The 17,507-nt window shown below is 48.5% G+C and overlaps 1 protein-coding gene and 1 long non-coding RNA gene across 2 annotated transcripts; both read right to left on the minus strand.

Annotated features, from left to right (window-relative positions):
* Window positions 1-8,746: 8,746 nt before the first annotated feature.
* On the minus strand, window positions 8,747-9,310 carry LOC147991971 (uncharacterized). Its single transcript, XM_087538889.1, has one exon. The coding sequence runs from the start codon at window positions 9,308-9,310 to the stop codon at window positions 8,747-8,749; it is 564 nt and encodes a 187-aa protein (XP_087395015.1).
* Window positions 9,311-14,710: 5,400 nt separating this feature from the next.
* LOC147991972 (uncharacterized) lies at window positions 14,711-15,440 on the minus strand. The gene is made up of 2 exons (XR_015614903.1): window positions 15,227-15,440; window positions 14,711-14,937 (listed from the first exon to the last, which is right to left on the minus strand). It is a non-coding gene; the product is annotated as an uncharacterized LOC147991972 (long non-coding RNA).
* Between the last annotated feature and the right edge of the window lie 2,067 nt (window positions 15,441-17,507).

Raw genomic sequence — 17,507 nt, forward strand, 5'->3', positions numbered from 1 at the left:
TCCACAGGCTGTGCTGGCCCCCTAGTTGGCTGTATGGTCCTTGCCGAAGCAATCTCCAAATCCTCCAAATACCTATTGATGAAGCACATAGTTGACAGAGGGCTCTGAAACTTGTTATCGTGTATCGCACGCCTCCTCGCCCACCAAATCGACCACATAGTAATGAGCACTCTTGCCAAATCTTGTTGGTTCAACGTTTCAAACAACCAAAACAGCCAAAGGCAGGCATCCTCCGCTCTGTTGGATAGCAAATGCTCAAGGACTTCTCCATCCCCAGGGCCCAAACGCACCGCGCCATGCGACAATCAAACAGCGAGTGCCGCCAAGAATCATCAGCTGAGTTGCATATAGAGCAGGCCGGCGAGGTCGCCATCTTCCTCTCATGTCTTACAGTTCCCGTTGGCAGTGACATGTGTGATAGACGCCATACAAAAACTTTCACCTTTGATGGTATTTTAACCTTCCACGGCTATGACCAAGATTGACGCTCAGCTGCCACATTCGACCGGCTCGTCTTCCGCTCGAGCCAATCTTCTCGCTGCTGCCTAATCCAACTTAGCATTTTGTAGGCTGATCGGACAGAGAAGACACCCCTCCTGTCATAGTGCCATGCCCAAATATCATGTTGTACTCTGGAACTCAGTGGTATGTTCAAGATAACATCCACATCCGGGCGAACAAAGTGCTCCTCCAAGATATCTTTCTTCCATGACCTAGTCACCGGCTCAATCAGTTCATAAACCAATTGTGGAGGGCTAGCCGAAATAGCACATAGAGGTCTTAACTTAAAATCCCGTGGCAGCCAATTGTCTTGCCAAATATGGGTAGTGGAACCCGACCCGATTCTCTTCATGATCCCGAGTGCTAACACATCTCGCCCCTCTATAAGTGAGCGCCAAACCTGAGATGGTCGGGTACCCAAGGTGGCGTCCAAAATATCAGATTGTGGATAGTAACGTTCCTTCAAAACGCGAGCACTGAGAGAGGACGGATCTTGTAACAAGCGCCAAACTTGCCAAGCAAGTAACGCTAGATTGAAGAGCTCAACATCTCGAAACCCCATACCTCCCATGAACTTTGGCTTGCACATGGTCTTCCACGATACCCATGCTGGTTTCCTCTGGCCTTGCTTACTGCCCCACCAGAATTTCCGAAGGAGACCATTGATATGTTCACACAAACCCCGAGATAATTTGAAACACGCCATAGAGTAGGTTGGTATGGATTGAGCAACTGTCTTAATCAAGACTTCTTTTCCCCCGCCGACAGGCATTTCTCCATCCATCCCTGTATGTGTTTCCATATTCTATCCTTCAAGTACCTGAAGCAGCCCTCCTTAGCCTTAGCTACATCGGTAGGTAGGCCCAAATACCTCTCGTTCAGAGATTCATTCTGAACTCCAAGAACATTTTTGATATCAACACGTGCTGACTCCGGAACACCCTTGCTGAAAAATATCGACGATTTATCTGTGTTGATGCGTTGGCCAGATGTCGCACAATATATGTCAAGAAGATCCTTCACCTTGGATGCACTACCAGTTGACGCTTCAAAGAATAAAAGGCTATCATCGGTAAAAAGAAGATGATTGACAGCCGGTGCCGATGTAGCTACCGACAGGCCTCGAACACCCAGGCCTTCTGATTTCAGCAAACAAGACAAGCCCTCTGCAGCCAACGGGAAAAGGTAAGGGGAGCTGGGATCCCCTTGCTGTAACCCCCTTGAGGGTCTGAAATCATCCAATATGCCACCGTTAAATAGGACAGAAAAAGAAACTGAAGTTACACACCTCATAATCGTAGCAGTAAAGCGCGGACTAAAGCCCATCTTGAGCATAACCGCCTCCAGATATGGCCATTCGATTCTGTCATAAGCTTTCATCATGTCTAGCTTGAGCGCACAATATCGATTCCCCTTGGCTCTCCTTGTTTTAATGTAATGCAGACATTCGTATGCTGTGATAAAGTTGTCCGTTATAAGGCGTCCAGGAACAAAAGCCGATTGCTCTTGAGAAATAACCTCTGAGAGTATAATCTTCAACCTTTTTGCTAAGACCTTCGATGCGATCTTGTAGATCACATTACAAAGGCTTATAGGTCGAAACTGTCCTAACAGTTTTGGACTTGCTATTTTTGGAATCATAACGATGAACGTGCGGTTGATTTCCTCTGGTGAGTCATCTCCATTGAGCACCCTAGTGATCATGCCCGTTACCTCATCACCACAAACCTCCCAGTGCCGCTGAAAAAAGTGAGCCGGAAATCCATCCAGTCCAGGAGCCTTGGTGGGAAACATCTGAAAGAGCGTAATTTTAATCTCTTCCTTAGTGTAAGGAGCATCGAGACCAGCATTCATGCCTGCATCCACTTTGGTCGGTATGTGTGACAGAACCTCTTCCATACCTATAGTTCCCTCTATAGCATACAAATTGGCATAAAAGGCACTAGCCATATCTGCTAGTTCAGCCGTGTCAGTACACATTGATCCATCTTGGCGCTGCAATTGCGTAATGTTATTTTTTGCTCTCCTAGCACTGGCTTTTTTCTGAAAATACTTAGTGTTTCTGTCTCCCGCTGAAAGCCACCGAATACGCGATCTCTGTCGCATCATGATCTCCTCATGATAAGATACTTCAACTATGCGATCCTGGATCCTTTTCTCCTCCTCGCTTGGACCAACACGAAGAGGATCAGCACGCAAAATAGCTAACTCCTGCCTGAGTTTACGCAACTCTTGTCGCACAGAGCCGAAAGTAGTCTTCCCCCAGTGTTTCAGAGAAGATGCAACGTCAGCTTAGCTGCCAGCTCAACTACCGTAGTAGCAGGATGATCGGCCCGCCAAGCTTGTACCACTGTATCTCTGAATGAGTCTCCAGTCTCCCACATACACTCATAATGAAACGGCCCTTTTAGTGCAACTCTCAAGTTACTAGCTTCCAGCTCATTTAGCAAAAGAATTGGACAGTGATCTGATTTTGCCGCTGTGAGATGTTCCACTGAAGCAAAAGGAAACATAGCCGACCATGACGGAGTTGCAAGGGCGCAGTCAAGTCGGACCCGACAATATTCTCCTCCGACCACTCTTTTTTCAAAAGTCCAATCCAGGCCTTTGTAACCAAGATCTGCAAGCTCGCACACATCGACGGCTTCTCTGAATCCCGCTATCTGTGCGCTGTCCCTCTCATTTGGTCCCATCTGCTCCTCTGGACGGAGAATTTCGTTAAAATCACCCATGTAGACCCACGGCAGCGAGTTTTCTCCTCGCAAAAACTTCATGGTGTCCCAGGTTTTGTATCTAAGACTCCTGTTTGCAGCTCCATAGAAGCAAGACAAACGCCATGGTTCTTTGCCCAGTTCTGTAATTACCGAGTCAATGTGATATTGGGAAAAAAATTTATTTCCAAGGCAACATTATTCTTCTAGTACAAGCACAAACCTCCACTACGACCACTACTAGCTACTCCAAATCTACCACTAAAACCTAGATTACCCGCCAAACCTTCCACCCTATACTTTGCAAGTTGAGTTTCAACTATGCAAAGCACATCCGGCGCACAAACCTCCACTAAATCGCGGAGCTCACGAACCGTCGCGGGGTCGCCAATCCCATGACAGTTCCAACATAAAGTCCTCATTTGGCGCGGCGGTCCCCCAACTCGGAGGCCGCCTTAGTGCTCAGCTCCATCTCATCTACTCCCTGCTCATCCCCCTGCTTCCTCCTCTTCACTATCGGTGCCTTCTCTGGGGTCGATGCCGAAGCTGCAGTGGCATCGCGAGTTACTCCATCTAGTCCATTTTCTAGCTGCAAAACTGTTCCCGCAACCCTCTCAGCAAGGTTTGGTATAGATTGCCCACGGATATTCACAGTCCCATCTGAAGAGACCAGCCTCTTGCGAGCATTGGTATTGTCCGTTGGGTTCTGTTCATAAGCAGCACACTCCATCTCTTCCCTTTCAGTATGATCCTCTGGCCTTCTCCTTCCTCCCATCGATCCCCCTCCAGTGTGTCTTCCTGCCCGAGCTCCTCTACCACCTGATCTTCCACCCCTAACACTTCCCTCCATACCTCCCCTCCCTCCTGCAGCAAAGGTCGGCTGGCCCGAGTTCCACAATAACCATTCACCCCACTCGCAGGTGCGTGGATCATGCACGCCATCACCACACTCTTCAACTGTATGGCCCATCAGACCGCAGAAGTAGCAAAAATCTGGTAGCTTATCATAAAACACTGGGTATTTCTTCCTTTCTTTCAGAGTGATCGGGACAAATCTCACCAAGGAGGTGTTAACATCCACAAAAACTCTAACTCGCAAGATACCAGCCGGGTTTATTTTGCCCTCATTCACAAGCACCGTGAATGGTGGTTCTCCCACCTTTGCAGCCACCTATTCTGCATGTTCTTTCTTTGCTATAAGCCCATCAGGCAGCCCTTTTATCCTTGCCCACACCGGCAATTTATTCAGCTTATACTCTGCCACATCGGTAAAGCCATCATACTCTTGAAGGATCACTGGAGCGTTGCGGAAGATCCATGGCCCTCCTTCCATCACCCTCTTCCAATCTCCAAGGCAGTGACATTGAACCAGGAACAAGTTCGGGCCCTTCACGTTAATTATCACACCCTGTGCAGACGCCCACGCGTTCCTCATCTGCCTGAGCAGCACGACATGGCTGAAGGGTTTGGTGGTGTGAACCCTAAAGAGACTCAGCCATCGCACTCCTTCAATCAAGTCTTCTACCTTGCCCGACAGGTGCATATCGTCCTCCTCCTCCCCATGCAGATGCATACCTGCAAATTTGTCTTCCAGATCTGGTTCAGGGCCATAGGCCCAATCCTCATCTTCATCCTCCCCGACTACCGCGCCAACATCTGCTCCCGGCTCCTCCGGCGCCCTACCATCTCCAACTCCATCCGTCACCCGCCTACCCTCCCTTGTCTCCATCTTCTTCCTTGCATCGTCTACTTCCTTCCCTATACTAACTCTACCTCCCGTCTCCAACGCTAGAGGCGTCGGTCCCTCCATGCAGCTTGGCCTGCAAAACCTCTCGATAGGACTTCAAGCCGTCGAACGGATCCGGCAAACTTGAAGGATTAACGTGGACTCCGCCGTCGCCGCCAGAGGTCAGGTTGGAACCCTAGACGGGGAAGTCCGTCTTCCTATAGCCGCTTTAGTGAGGCATCCTAGAATGCCGCAGGGATTCTTCCGTTTCGGTTAGGTCACGCAACAAAGGACTAATGGGCCTAAGTGGGCTGCTATGTTTTTTTGAGGGGACTGGGTTGCTATGTTAAATACTGTATTTTCTCTTTTTTCTTTGGAGATATCCTACTTTCGTATTTAATAATTGGTGTTACATTATTTGAAAAAAATGGCATTACAACCATAGTTTATGCTAACGACCCATACACATCGAAGTAATAATAAAATAATAAAAAAAGACCCATACTCATCGACCCGAGGTCACGTCCTGCAAGAATAATCACCGTCCTGAGGAAGACTGCCCCTTTCGATCAATCGATTTAGCAACCTTAAACCCACATCCCGTAACCCCGTTCCTCAGACCAGATCGACCCGGGAACCTGGCAAGGCCTTGTCCATGGACAATGGAAATTTGGGGTAAGGGGAGAAGTTCCTGTCTTTTTTTTGAGTCTAAACACACTCGCTTTATTGATCAATAATGTTCATAGGGATACAATTCAAGTCTGGGGGGTTTAATAGCCACACATGGCGCCCTGGGTCCAGACCAAAAGCGTGCTTAGCAAGGCTATGGGCCTCTTGATTTGATACTCTACCTTCAAAGATGAAGGTACAACTCTGAAAAAGAGAAGTAGTCTCCCTAATCTCCTTCACAATGCTTGCATTCATTCCTCCAGTGCCCAGGTTTATGTCCTGAACAGCGTTTTTGCAGTCTGAAGCAATCTCCACATGAGTTAAAGACAGGTCCAGCGCCAGAGCCATTGCTTCACGACATGCCAGAGTCTCTAGAGTTGTTGGATCGGTAATCCCAACACTCCTGATCACGGAAGATCCCATGTACATCCCGCCCTCATCTCTGCAAATAGCACTGTAGGATCCCTCATAGATCGCTCTGTTGACTGCACCGTCAACTCTTATCTTCGCAAAACCCTGAGGAGGCCGGATCCATCTAACCCAGCTTCTGGGAACAACCACCTGGCGGGTCATCTCCTTTGGTTTACATTCTGCCAGTTCTATGAGATATTTGGTGACGAATGTGTGTGTGGCCATTGGACTCTGGAATATATTTTCATGAAGTGCTTGCCGTCTCGCAAACCAGATAGCCCATAGCGTGACCGAAACTTGTGTAAATACCTCCGCTGGGAGAGCCTCAATCAAAGCAAAAATCCACCTATTGGCATCCGGTTTCGTTGTCTCTTCCAAGGCTTAGAATGTCTCCATAGGTTGAAGCGCCCACACGGATCTGGCAGCATTGCAATGGAGCAAAGAGTGCTGCCATGAATCAGCTACTCCACAGATACCACAAGTGTCCACCGTTGACATATTCCGCTGGTGGAGGAGATCAGTTGTAGGGATAGACTGCTGTGCAAGTCGCCATAGGAAGATCTTGACCTTCGAAGGGACAGCAATCTTCCAAAGCTTTGTCCATAGTTTCTGTTCTGCTTCCGATTTGGAAGTGTCTGCTCTTCCTTCCAACCATGCTTCCCGGCTATGTTTCGTCGTGACCAACATTCTATATGCCGAGCAAACTGAGAAAATCCCGTTCTTCTCGTGTATCCATGACCAAAAGTCCTCTATGTGTCTGGTGCACAACGGAATGGAGAGGATGGCCGCAGCATCTACTGGTAAGAACACCTCCTGGATAGTATTCCGATCCCATGTAGCATCCGGTAATATCAACTCCCTCACAAGATGTGGAGGGTTTGGGGTTCTGCTTGTAATCGGGCGCATGTTATGAGGTCGAGGGAGCCAGTTGTGTTGCCAAATTTGTGTCGTTTGGCCATCACCGATGCGACGAACCAGGCCCTGTGTCATGGTGTCACGCCCTTCGAGGATAGATCGCCACACCTGCGAGGGTGCGGATCCAAGTTCAGCATGCAGAAAGTCGCTCGAAGGGAAATATTTGGTTCACAGGATCCGTGCGCTGAGCGACGTAGATTCTGTCAAGATTCTCCATGCTTGTCGGGCAAGCAAAGCTAGGTTGAAGAGCTCAATATCGCGAAACCCTAGTCCTCCACAAGCCTTCGGTCTGGTCATGGTGCTCCAAGACACCCAGCTTGGCTTTCTTTTTCCTTCCTTACTCCCCCACCAAAATTTGCGAATCAACGAGTTTAGGTGCTCACAAAGGCCATGAGGGAGCTTGAAACAAGACATGGAGAACACTGGAACTGCTTGTGCAACCGATTTTATAAGTATTTCCTTCCCTCCGGCAGACAAGATTTTCTCCATCCACCCCTTGATTTTATTCCACACGCGATCTTTGAGGAACTTGAAGGCGCCATTCTTACTGTTACCTACATCAGAGGGCAAGCCCAGGTACCGCTCCGATAAGGACTCGTTAGTGATGTTCAAGGCACCCTGCACCTCCTGCTTCAGATTGTTAGGACACCCTTTGCTAAAAAACACTTGAGGATTTAGACAGATTCACACGTTGCCCTGACGCCATGCAGTAGCGATCAAGCAAGGATGACAAATCATTTGCTCCATCAACATTGGCCTTAACAAACGGCAGGCTATCATCGGCAAAAAGCAAGTGGCTTACCAGCGGGGCCGTTGGAGCTACTTGTATTCCTCTGAGGTGCGATGATTCGTTTGTAGTTTTTAAGAGGCACGAAAGGCCCTCCGCTGCTATCAAGAACAAATATGGAGAAATGGGGTCCCCCTGACGGATCCCTCTCGAAGGCATGAATTCCTCAAGCTTTGTACCATTAAAAAGGACAGAAAACTTTACCGAGCTCACCATTCTCATGACCAAAGATACCCACGTTGGTGCAAAACTCAGCTTGAGCATTATAGCTTCCAAATATTCCCACTCAACTCTGTCATATGCTTTCATCATGTCAAGCTTGACTGCGCAGAATCTGTTCCTTTGAGCTTTGTTTCTCCTCATGAAGTGCAAGCATTCGTAAGCAGTAATAATGTTATCTGTAATCAGCCTTCCTGGCACGAAGGCTGACTGCTCCTCAGATATGATTTCTGGCAGTATCACTTTGAGCCTATTGGACAGAACCTTGGAAGCAATCTTGTAAAGCACATTACAGAGGCTGATTGGCCTGAACTGAGTAAGCTGGGTTGGATCCTTTACCTTGGGTATTAAGACAAGTATGGTTTCGTTGATCACCTCTGGACTTTCCTCACCACGTAATATACGCAGCACCACGTCCGTCACTTCAGTCCCACACAGAGCCCAATGCCTTTGGAAAAAGTGTGCCGGGTAGCCATCAGGACCTGGAGCTTTAGTGGGGTACATTTGGAATAATGTGATTTTCACCTCCTCGGCCGTGTATGGTGCTAGCAGACCTTCATTCATATCGGGAGTCACCTTGGACGGGACCGACTGAAGTACTTCGTCCACCCCAGATGTGCCTTCCGCTGTAAACAGACTCTTATAAAAAGAGTTCGTCAGGCCCGCCATCTCGGAGGGATCATGCGTCGTTGAACCATCTCCCCTCGTCAACATTTTTATTTGGTTCTTCCGGCATCTCATGCTTGCTCTTCGCTGGAAGTACTTGGTGTTTTTGTCCCCGTCCGTGAGCCAATCGACTCTCGATCTCTACCGGTGTAAAATCTCCTCCATGTGATACAGCTCCACAAGCTTATCTGACATTTTGACCTCTGCATGTGAAGGCGCCACTCTCTGGGGGTCATTCTGCAAATTTTCCAATTCTCTTCGTAGCTTTTTGATTTCTTTAGTGACTTGACCAATCGTCGCCCCGCTCCACTGTGTCAAGGAGACTGGCAGATTCTGCAGCTTCTTATTTAAACCAGCGACCGTGCCGTCACCAGGTTCTCCTGTCCACAAATGATCAAGAGCATCCTTGTACTCTGCATGCTTTTCCCAATACAGCTCGTATCTGAATATTTTCTTGTTGTTTTGCATGGTGGTCCGAGGCTCCAGCTGCAACCTGATCGGCACATGATCCGATGTTGCTGCTGTCTCGTGGAAGAGCGTTGCATGGGGGAACAGCGCACTCCAGTCATTATTGGCCAAAGCACGCTCGAGGCGAACCCGACAGTAGGCCCCTCCTGACGTTTTCTTTTCAAAAGTCCAAGGTCTCCCCTGGTATCCCAGATCCTCAAGCGTAGACACATCCAACGCATCTCTGAAACCAGCCATCTGAGCTTGCCTTTTTTGACCCGCTCCAACATGCTCATGTGCATATAACACTTCGTTAAAGTCACCCAGGCACAGCCAAGGTAAGGAGGTAGTTGCAACCAAGGATTTTAGAGTGTCCCACGTTTTGTATCTTTCTCCCACTTGAGCTTCGCCATACACACACGTGAGACGCCAATCAGGGCTATTAAGTGAACTAACAGTGGCATCAATGTGGTACTCTAAATAACCTGAAACATTTATTTTTATTGCATCATTCCAAAACAAACCGAGGCCACCACTACGGCCCGAGCTACCAATAGCATAAGAATGAGTAAACCCTAATGTATCAGAAAGATTCTCGACCCGTGCTTTAGAAATTTGAGTCTCCACTATGCATAGCACGGCTGGGGCAAATTGCTTCGTTAGGTCACGAAGCTCTCGGACTGTCGCGGCTTTGCCCGCGCCGCGACAGTTCCAGCATAAGATATTCATTGTGCCCGGCGATCCTCCTCGTGGGAGGTCGCCAATCTTGCATCGTTGGGTTAGTCGAGTGCTCCACCTTTCTTCATGGCAGCTTTATCAGGATTCGTGCGATGTCTCTTCGGGTCTTGCTTTGGTGGGGGGCTTGCAGACACAGCCGAAATCAGAAGAGGAGGGGGAACCTGCGGGGATTGCAGTTGAGCTGGCGTTGCATCTCTTCTGGGATCATTTGGGAGTCGTTTGCGGTTGCCATCCGCTTCCTGCATAACCAAATCAGGATCATTCATGTAATTCGGCTCTTGTGCCTTGTTGTTTTCCCTCTCGCCGCGACCAAAGCGGCCTCCACGCCGGCCCCTGCCACGGCCCCCTCCTGGGCCTGTTCCAACATTCATGCTCCAGGACGCCCTAAGGTCCTTGAAATACAGAGCGGAAGGAGGATGGATGCCAACGCCATGCTCCTTGTACACATGCCCTAGGTGTCCGCAAACTGCGCACCAGTCAGGGAGGCGTTCGTATCTTACGCGGTATATCTTCCTTTTCCCGTCTCGGATCATGGACACAACATTTTTTAGGGGCTTGTGTACATTGATCTTAACCCACACGCGGTAGAAGTTGCCCGCAAAATCTTGCGTGATTGGCTCCGAGAACAAGACTTCGCCAACCCTTGCTGCAAGTGGATTAACAAGATGTGCATATAGATCCAGAACATCATGGATTTGAATCCATATGTTGATAGTATCAAGGGCGACTTCCGTGCGTTTTGTGATTCCATCATAGAGCTCGATCACCACCGCATTACCTCTGAAATTCCACGGGCCATCCTGCGTCACGCGTTCCCAGTCAACTAAACAGAAAAATTGCAAAGTATAGAGGTTGTCCTCCAAAGGGCGAAACTTCACATCATGAGCCAAGTCCCAGGCAGCACGCATGTTCTTGAAGAACCAGTATTGACTGTACGGCTTGTCGATGTGAACCCTGGCCACCGCCATCCATCTCACAGCATCTGGCGGCGCTTGCTTTTCATCAAAGACGACATCGTCAAGGTCCTCCTCACGCAACCCTAACTCAGCCATCATCTTCTCCACCTCCGATGCGGTGTTTGACCCAGACGCCTCGCCCACCTTGGATCCCATCCCGCATCCAATCTTGAACCCTAGTCCGAACAACAGATCGGACCTTGCGAACCAACCCTAAACTCTCCTCTCACCCCTACGTGTCGATCAAGGCCGGGCAGCGATACCAGATCGCCCCGTGATCAGCCCGAATCAGCAACCTAGAGGGATCGGAGGAGGGAAGCAAAGATCTCAACGGCGGCGATAAAATCGCCTCCGGGAGGAGAAAACCCTAGCGAGAGGGAATGTTAATGGTCACGATGTGGATTCAGAAGTCAACCATTCACCGATCAACCACGACCAGTCACGAGTGGGAGAAGTTCCTGTCAATTTGGGGGAAAGGAGGAGAAACGAGCGGGTGTGGGAGGTGTTGTGGCCTGTCGGTGCGTTGGGCTCGGATGGCCACTTGGGCTGGGCCAAATGCTTAGTAGCAATAGTTTCTTTTCAATTTTGGAGAGGGGGTGGTGGCCCCCTTTGGCCTCCATGAGACTCCCACAGTGGCGTCATGCACACACGTAAGCAAGTCAATTCACGCGTGATCGTCCATGAGTATTTTTATCACCATATGAGGATTATGAGGATTTGGGGTAAAGGAAGCTTTTGGTCTTCCGGTCACCATAGATCACACGAACATTGGATTAGCAGTACGCATTGCCTCATCGGTGACTCATGCTGACAGACGATGATGATTATCCCTCACTGATCTGTCCAGTTACAGAGTCACCGATGAGGCAATGCGTACTGCTAATCCAATGTTCCAGTGTGATCTATGGTGACCGGAAGAAAAAAAGCTTCCTTTTGCAGTCTTCCAAGCAAAGAATTCTGTGGAAGTCTGGGACATATATATACCTTTGCAGTATCTTCCGTGTTGATCCCTCAGTTGTTCGGCAGCATGTGCGTAGATCGGTTCTAGCTACATGCAGGATCAATGGTACATGCGTGCACGTATTGACTCCAGGATTGATTGTTGAAGTGTGGATTTCCAGGAAAATGAATTAGGATTATGTGCAGAACACAGCGGCACAAACCGTTGACAATCAGGTACATTATTTTGTATCTCGCTTTCTTGCACATATGCTTCACCTTGCATCATCAGGGCAGCACTTCCGCCGCTCTAACTACTGTCATCGGCAATGCCCCGTGATGCTGTCCAGTGCACAAGGAGAGGCACTATGCATGTCAGGATTCAAATTTCAATTGACTGTAGGTAAGAAAACTCGATGGATTTCCATGCGTACATATACGAGCAAATGGGGGGTCGACAGAAAACAGAAGGTGCATGTTGATCACCTGATTAAGAACATTGCTAATCCTCAGCTCGAGTTTTATTTTTGGCAAGAAGCTGGATGGATATGTATGCATACATTACCAAATGGGACTCGAGGGCGACTCAGGGGCGACCAATCCCCCCGTCCGCCTCCTCCCCTTCCCCGTTCCTGTCCTCGCCGCCGCCGGAGACGGGCGCCGGGTCCCCCGCGCGGCTGCCGATGAGGGTGGCGGCGAGGCCCTCGGCCGCGACGCCGCTCGGGCTCGGGCCTAGGGTTTGAGGCGGCGGCCTCTGCTGGTGAGGGCGGCGTCGTCTTGGCGGCGGGCGGCGCTCGCCGAAGTTGAGGGCCGCGTCTACTCGGCCGAGCGGGCGGCGAGTTGGTGGTGGAAGCAGGCGTCGTGTGGAGGGATCCCCTGCTGCTCTCCTTCGCCAGATCTGAAGACGGCGCCCCCGTGCTGCTGCTTCCTTCTCGTCAGTCCGGCCGGATCCGGTGGCGAACTGCGTGGATGTGGGGTTGGGAGCTCTGGATCGGAGTAGTTTCTTGGCCGGCTGTGGCGGCCACGACGCCGGCGGCGCTCCAGGCGTTGTTTCCTTCTTGAAGGCGGCTTCGAGATCCAGCTCCCTCCCCCTCGTCCTCCCCCTGCACCCGGGTGAAAACCCACAACTTTGGTTGGGCGGCGGCGGTGCCCGGCTCCGTCACCTTCTTGAAGGCGCCGCTTTGGGTCCGCGGGGAGGTGGGATAGCTGCAGCGCGTTCTTGGCGTTTCTGATGGCGGCGGTTCTCTCTTTAGTGGTGTCGCTTCGCCATGGCGGTCAGCTGGTCTGGCTCTCGTGGTGATTGTGGTGCTCAACTCTTCGCCGTGTCTTCCTGGGGTGCTCCCGTCCCGTTCAGAGAGGCTGGAGGTGAAGCGGCTTCATCTTGCACGGAGCTTCGGTGGAGATGTCAAGTCATGCTTGACCGACAGGTGCTACGCTTTGTCATGCCTGGTCGGCAGGTGCTACGCATGACAGATCTTCCAAAGACTTCAAGCTGTGTCGGCTGGTGGTACTTGGCAGCATGGTGCTGAGGTGTATCAGTGGCGACCGCGACGTGCTTAGCTGTTTGCCCGCAGGGAGGAGGTGCCGTTGGACGCCGTGGTGGCGTCGATGATAGCTGGACCAAGCAAGGTTGATGCATCAGTACAGTTCTGAAGATGGAGCGGTGGCAGTTGGCGGCGGCGGCCTCTGAGTGCACACCGGACCGGTGAGACCCATGCCCGGCAGGCATCCTGGATGGGACCTCAGGTCTTAGATGTTAGGTTTGGCTGCGATGTCTGTTTGGTATTAGGCCCAGACTATCTGCGCCCCTTCATCAACTGGATAGAGGTGCTTAGACGGCGGCTTTAGTCATACTGTTGTATTACTTTGTAAAGTCTTGTGAGAATAATTAATAAAGTGGCCGTATGCATCGCCCAGATGCAGAGGCCGGGGGTCATCCTCCTTTTCTAAAAAAATACCAATGGGATTCGGCAGAAATACAGAAGGTGCACAGTGTTAACTAATTCCAGTGTAGATTTTTCATGATTGCTCAGAACAAAAGACATAGTTTTTTATTTGTTAATCCTTAGCTGCTTGAGTTTCATAAAATATCATTCACATAAAATTACACGTCACTTACCTAACCTTGCAGTGTTGAAAGTGTGTAGTTCTTAAACTAGCTGCATTATATAGTTCAAAGTGAAATATGAAATGAGGTTGAGACATGGAAGGTTCATGGTTGGATTTTGATCCAAATTGAGGCTTAGAAAGATGACGTATTTAGAAGTAGGAAAATAATTGATGGCCTTTTCTCTTTATGTATAGGCGATACCATGTAATTGATTGAATTCATATTGGAAGTCAATTTCAGTGAGGTAACTATCTTAAGGTTGTCCGTAATGGGAGTATCATAGGTAGTATCATGCATGCCAACTAAGTAAGTTTGATGAGGTGGAATAGAATTAAATGAAGAAAGAGAGGCTTGAGTATCATATCATGATACCGTATCATATTAAATGATGTGTTGCTTTGTGTCATGCATGACAATAAATGTAGTCCTCTATGATACGAACTTATGATACTATGCATTAGGGATGTAGTATCATAGACTAGTATCATATACATGATACTAGTATATGATACTCCCCATTACAACCAGCCTAATCAGTCTGGAGCACCGAGTGTGCACAAATTGATGCAATACAATTCAATTAGGCAGATATACTGTAGTTTTATCTACAGTTATAGGAGTTTGTTTACCTCCGTGCTTTCGATCCTAGATTAAGATGTGGGTATTATATGCATTGTCGACTTAGATTGAAAAAATTAACAAAATTTCTTCGAAATTCGTATGGGTATTGTGACCAAGTTTGCCGACAGAATAATTTCTATCTTTATTATTCCGTTGGAACGCACGGGCATATGTGCTAGTAGTACTGAAGTTGACATGACCATATGAAGAAGGAAGAAGTTGAAGCCATTAGTCAGAATATGTAAAATATAAACAACGCTAGATACAAATTTGGTGTGATGGCTCCATATGATATCAGCATATATTATTCAACTTTATTATTCATGTCTTTGACGTTTATCACATGATGTCATACATATCCATGACTAGAGTGTAGTTCTAGTTACAAACTACACATATGCAATAGTTTTTAGTACATGAAGCTTTCTTGATGTTCTTTCCTGGGTATGTAATTTCGCAGCCTATCTGACATTCACCCTGGGAGCAACCGAACACCCAAAATCGGTGTGATTCACAAATCTCTGTAAGTAGGAACATATCAGTAAACTGATGCTTGTTTGTCTAGGTCTCACAGGATGTTATTAGATGATCTCCAGAGAAATAGCAAGTGTAAGAATAAAATAAAACCACAAGAAGGAACACATCTTGCTAAATACTCAACTATACTCTAAGAAAATAAATAAATGCAAGCCTTGAATTAAAAAACAACTCTATTTGCTTTTCTTCTAACATGTGGCTAATTACCTACTATTATGTTTGTTGTGAAAGAGAAAGATAACATGAGCGGGGATAGTGGACGTGCGAGCATACCTGCATATGTGAAATTTCCTAGCAACACAAGCACCGTCAGGAAACAAAGTATAGTTTTCTCCATCTGCTGAGGGCACAAACACTAAATTCTTTGTCTGCACTCTTTCTTCTGTGTTTATCTTTTAGCTCGTGCAAACAGTCTTTATAGCCTTCTGAGAACATATATTGCCGACATTTTAATTAATTTGAAGATCAAAGATATCACAAACCACATAATGGCCCATTAATATTGTTAGCAAAATAACACCAGATTTATTTATACAAATATCAATATAAATATATGCCACTATAAAGTAGAGATCTTGTTCACTGATTGATATTTAGCCATTCAATTGAGCACATTAATTAGGGACTAGCAGGCAAAGATGCGGCGGCACGCCACGCCCGTAAGAGAGCCCGTGTGTATGCCTCTGTTGTTTGTTTTTATGAGAGAAGAAGAGTTAGTAGCTCTAAAAAGTGGCCAGTGAGGTGAAAGTTTTTGTTTACTTAGTGGATTCATGTATCCTTGCATCTTTCATTTAATACCTGTGGGTCGCGGTTACAGTTTTTGTTTGAATTTCTTTTTTTTTTTTGTAAATCGAGCTGATTGTTTTCATTTCCGGCTATATGTACGAGTAATGCATAAATTGCTGTAAGCAAAATAGTTATTGTCTAATATTTGGCTCGTATGAATCAGTGGCATGCAATGGATCTCCCGAAAACTGCTTTTGAACCCATTGTGCCCTTATTATCTGGAAATCTCGTACGCCTGTGCGTGTGGGGCAATACAGTCTATTCGTTTGACATTGGTGGATTTGCATTTTTTTATCAATGGCACCTTTTTGTATTATGTAAGGGTCGTATAGTTGAATTGTATGACCAAAAAATATTCAGACTGGGTTTTATCATGGATCTGGCATCTAGGGAATGGTTGTACCTGATGTTCCTTTTGCATCGTTAGCATTTTGTCATTGTCCCATGGGCATATTCTTTGCACAGTTCTGTTTCGATACGCCCCCCCTAAACTCATCAAGGGCTAAGATTAGACAATACCCCTTCGTTATGAAGGGCATAATGGTCTTAAGTAAAAAAGCAGCCAGCCCGCCCACACCCCGCCTTCGTATGAATACACGCCGAACCGCGCGGTCGCCGAGCCGTGTGACGTCCGTAGGCGTGGTGGGCCCATGATATCAGCCCGGTGGGACGCCGCACGCCCAGTCGTACGCACGTGGATCAAACTAAAAGAAATCGTGCATCGATCACGCCACGTGGCGAAAACGCAGCGTCGTGGGCGTTTGAGACGGGCCGGTCAACACGTCAAACGCACCGCCCGTGGGGCCTGTCGCCCGTCGCCATCGCATCGCTTCACCGCCATTAACACCAGGTCGACTGAGCGTCTGCCGCCCCCCGTCGCGTCGCTTCTCCCGCTATAACCACCGGCGCGGATGCCCATAGGCGTGCCTTCGCACGATGCTCCATTAACACGGCCATAATGGCCGGCCAGCGGCCTCCACCACCCATCCACCTCTCTCGCCACTCTATAAGAAGGCACCGCGACCCGGCATACCTCGCCCGCACTCTCCTCCTGTCATCTTCCCCCCCTCACCTCCCCACCCTTCCCTCGCCACGCTCGCCATGTCTGGCACCCGCAATTCTTGAGGAGGCAGCGCGCCCCCCGCCGGTTGGTCTCCGTCGAACATCAGCATACCCGAGGCGTTGGAGCTGTGGCGGTACAACATCCTCGTGCCTCCCTCATCGCATCTGCCGGGTACGTGGCACATCAGTGCCGCCGGGTACGCAATACTGGCCCCGCCGGACCCCGGAACGAGGTTGTCCATCAACCCGGCGGCTGGTGGAACCGGCTAGGTCGTTGGCAGTTTTGGAGGGGCCGCCACTGGGACGACATCCTCCCCGAGGATGAAAATATGCCCTAGAGGCAATAATAAAGTTGTTATTATTATATTTCCTTATTCATGATAAAGGTTTATTATTCATGCTAGAATTGTATTGATCAGAAACTTAAATACATGTGTGCATACGTAAATAAAATACGGTGTCCCTAGTGAGCCTCTACTAGACTAGCTCGTTGATCAAAGATGGTTAAGGCTTCCTAACCATAGACATGTGTTGTCACCTGATAGCAGGATCACATCATTAGGAGAATGATGTGATGGACAGGACCCATCCGTTAGCTTAGCATATGATCATTCAGTTTATTGCTATTGCTTTGTTAATGTCAAATACATATTCCTTCGACTATGAGATCATGCAACTCTCAGATACCGGAGGAATACCTTGTGTG

Source organism: Triticum urartu, chromosome 1A, assembly GCF_056163025.1.
Source record: "Triticum urartu cultivar PI428250 chromosome 1A, HENAU_Tu73, whole genome shotgun sequence".
Taxonomy (NCBI): Eukaryota; Viridiplantae; Streptophyta; class Magnoliopsida; order Poales; family Poaceae; genus Triticum; species Triticum urartu.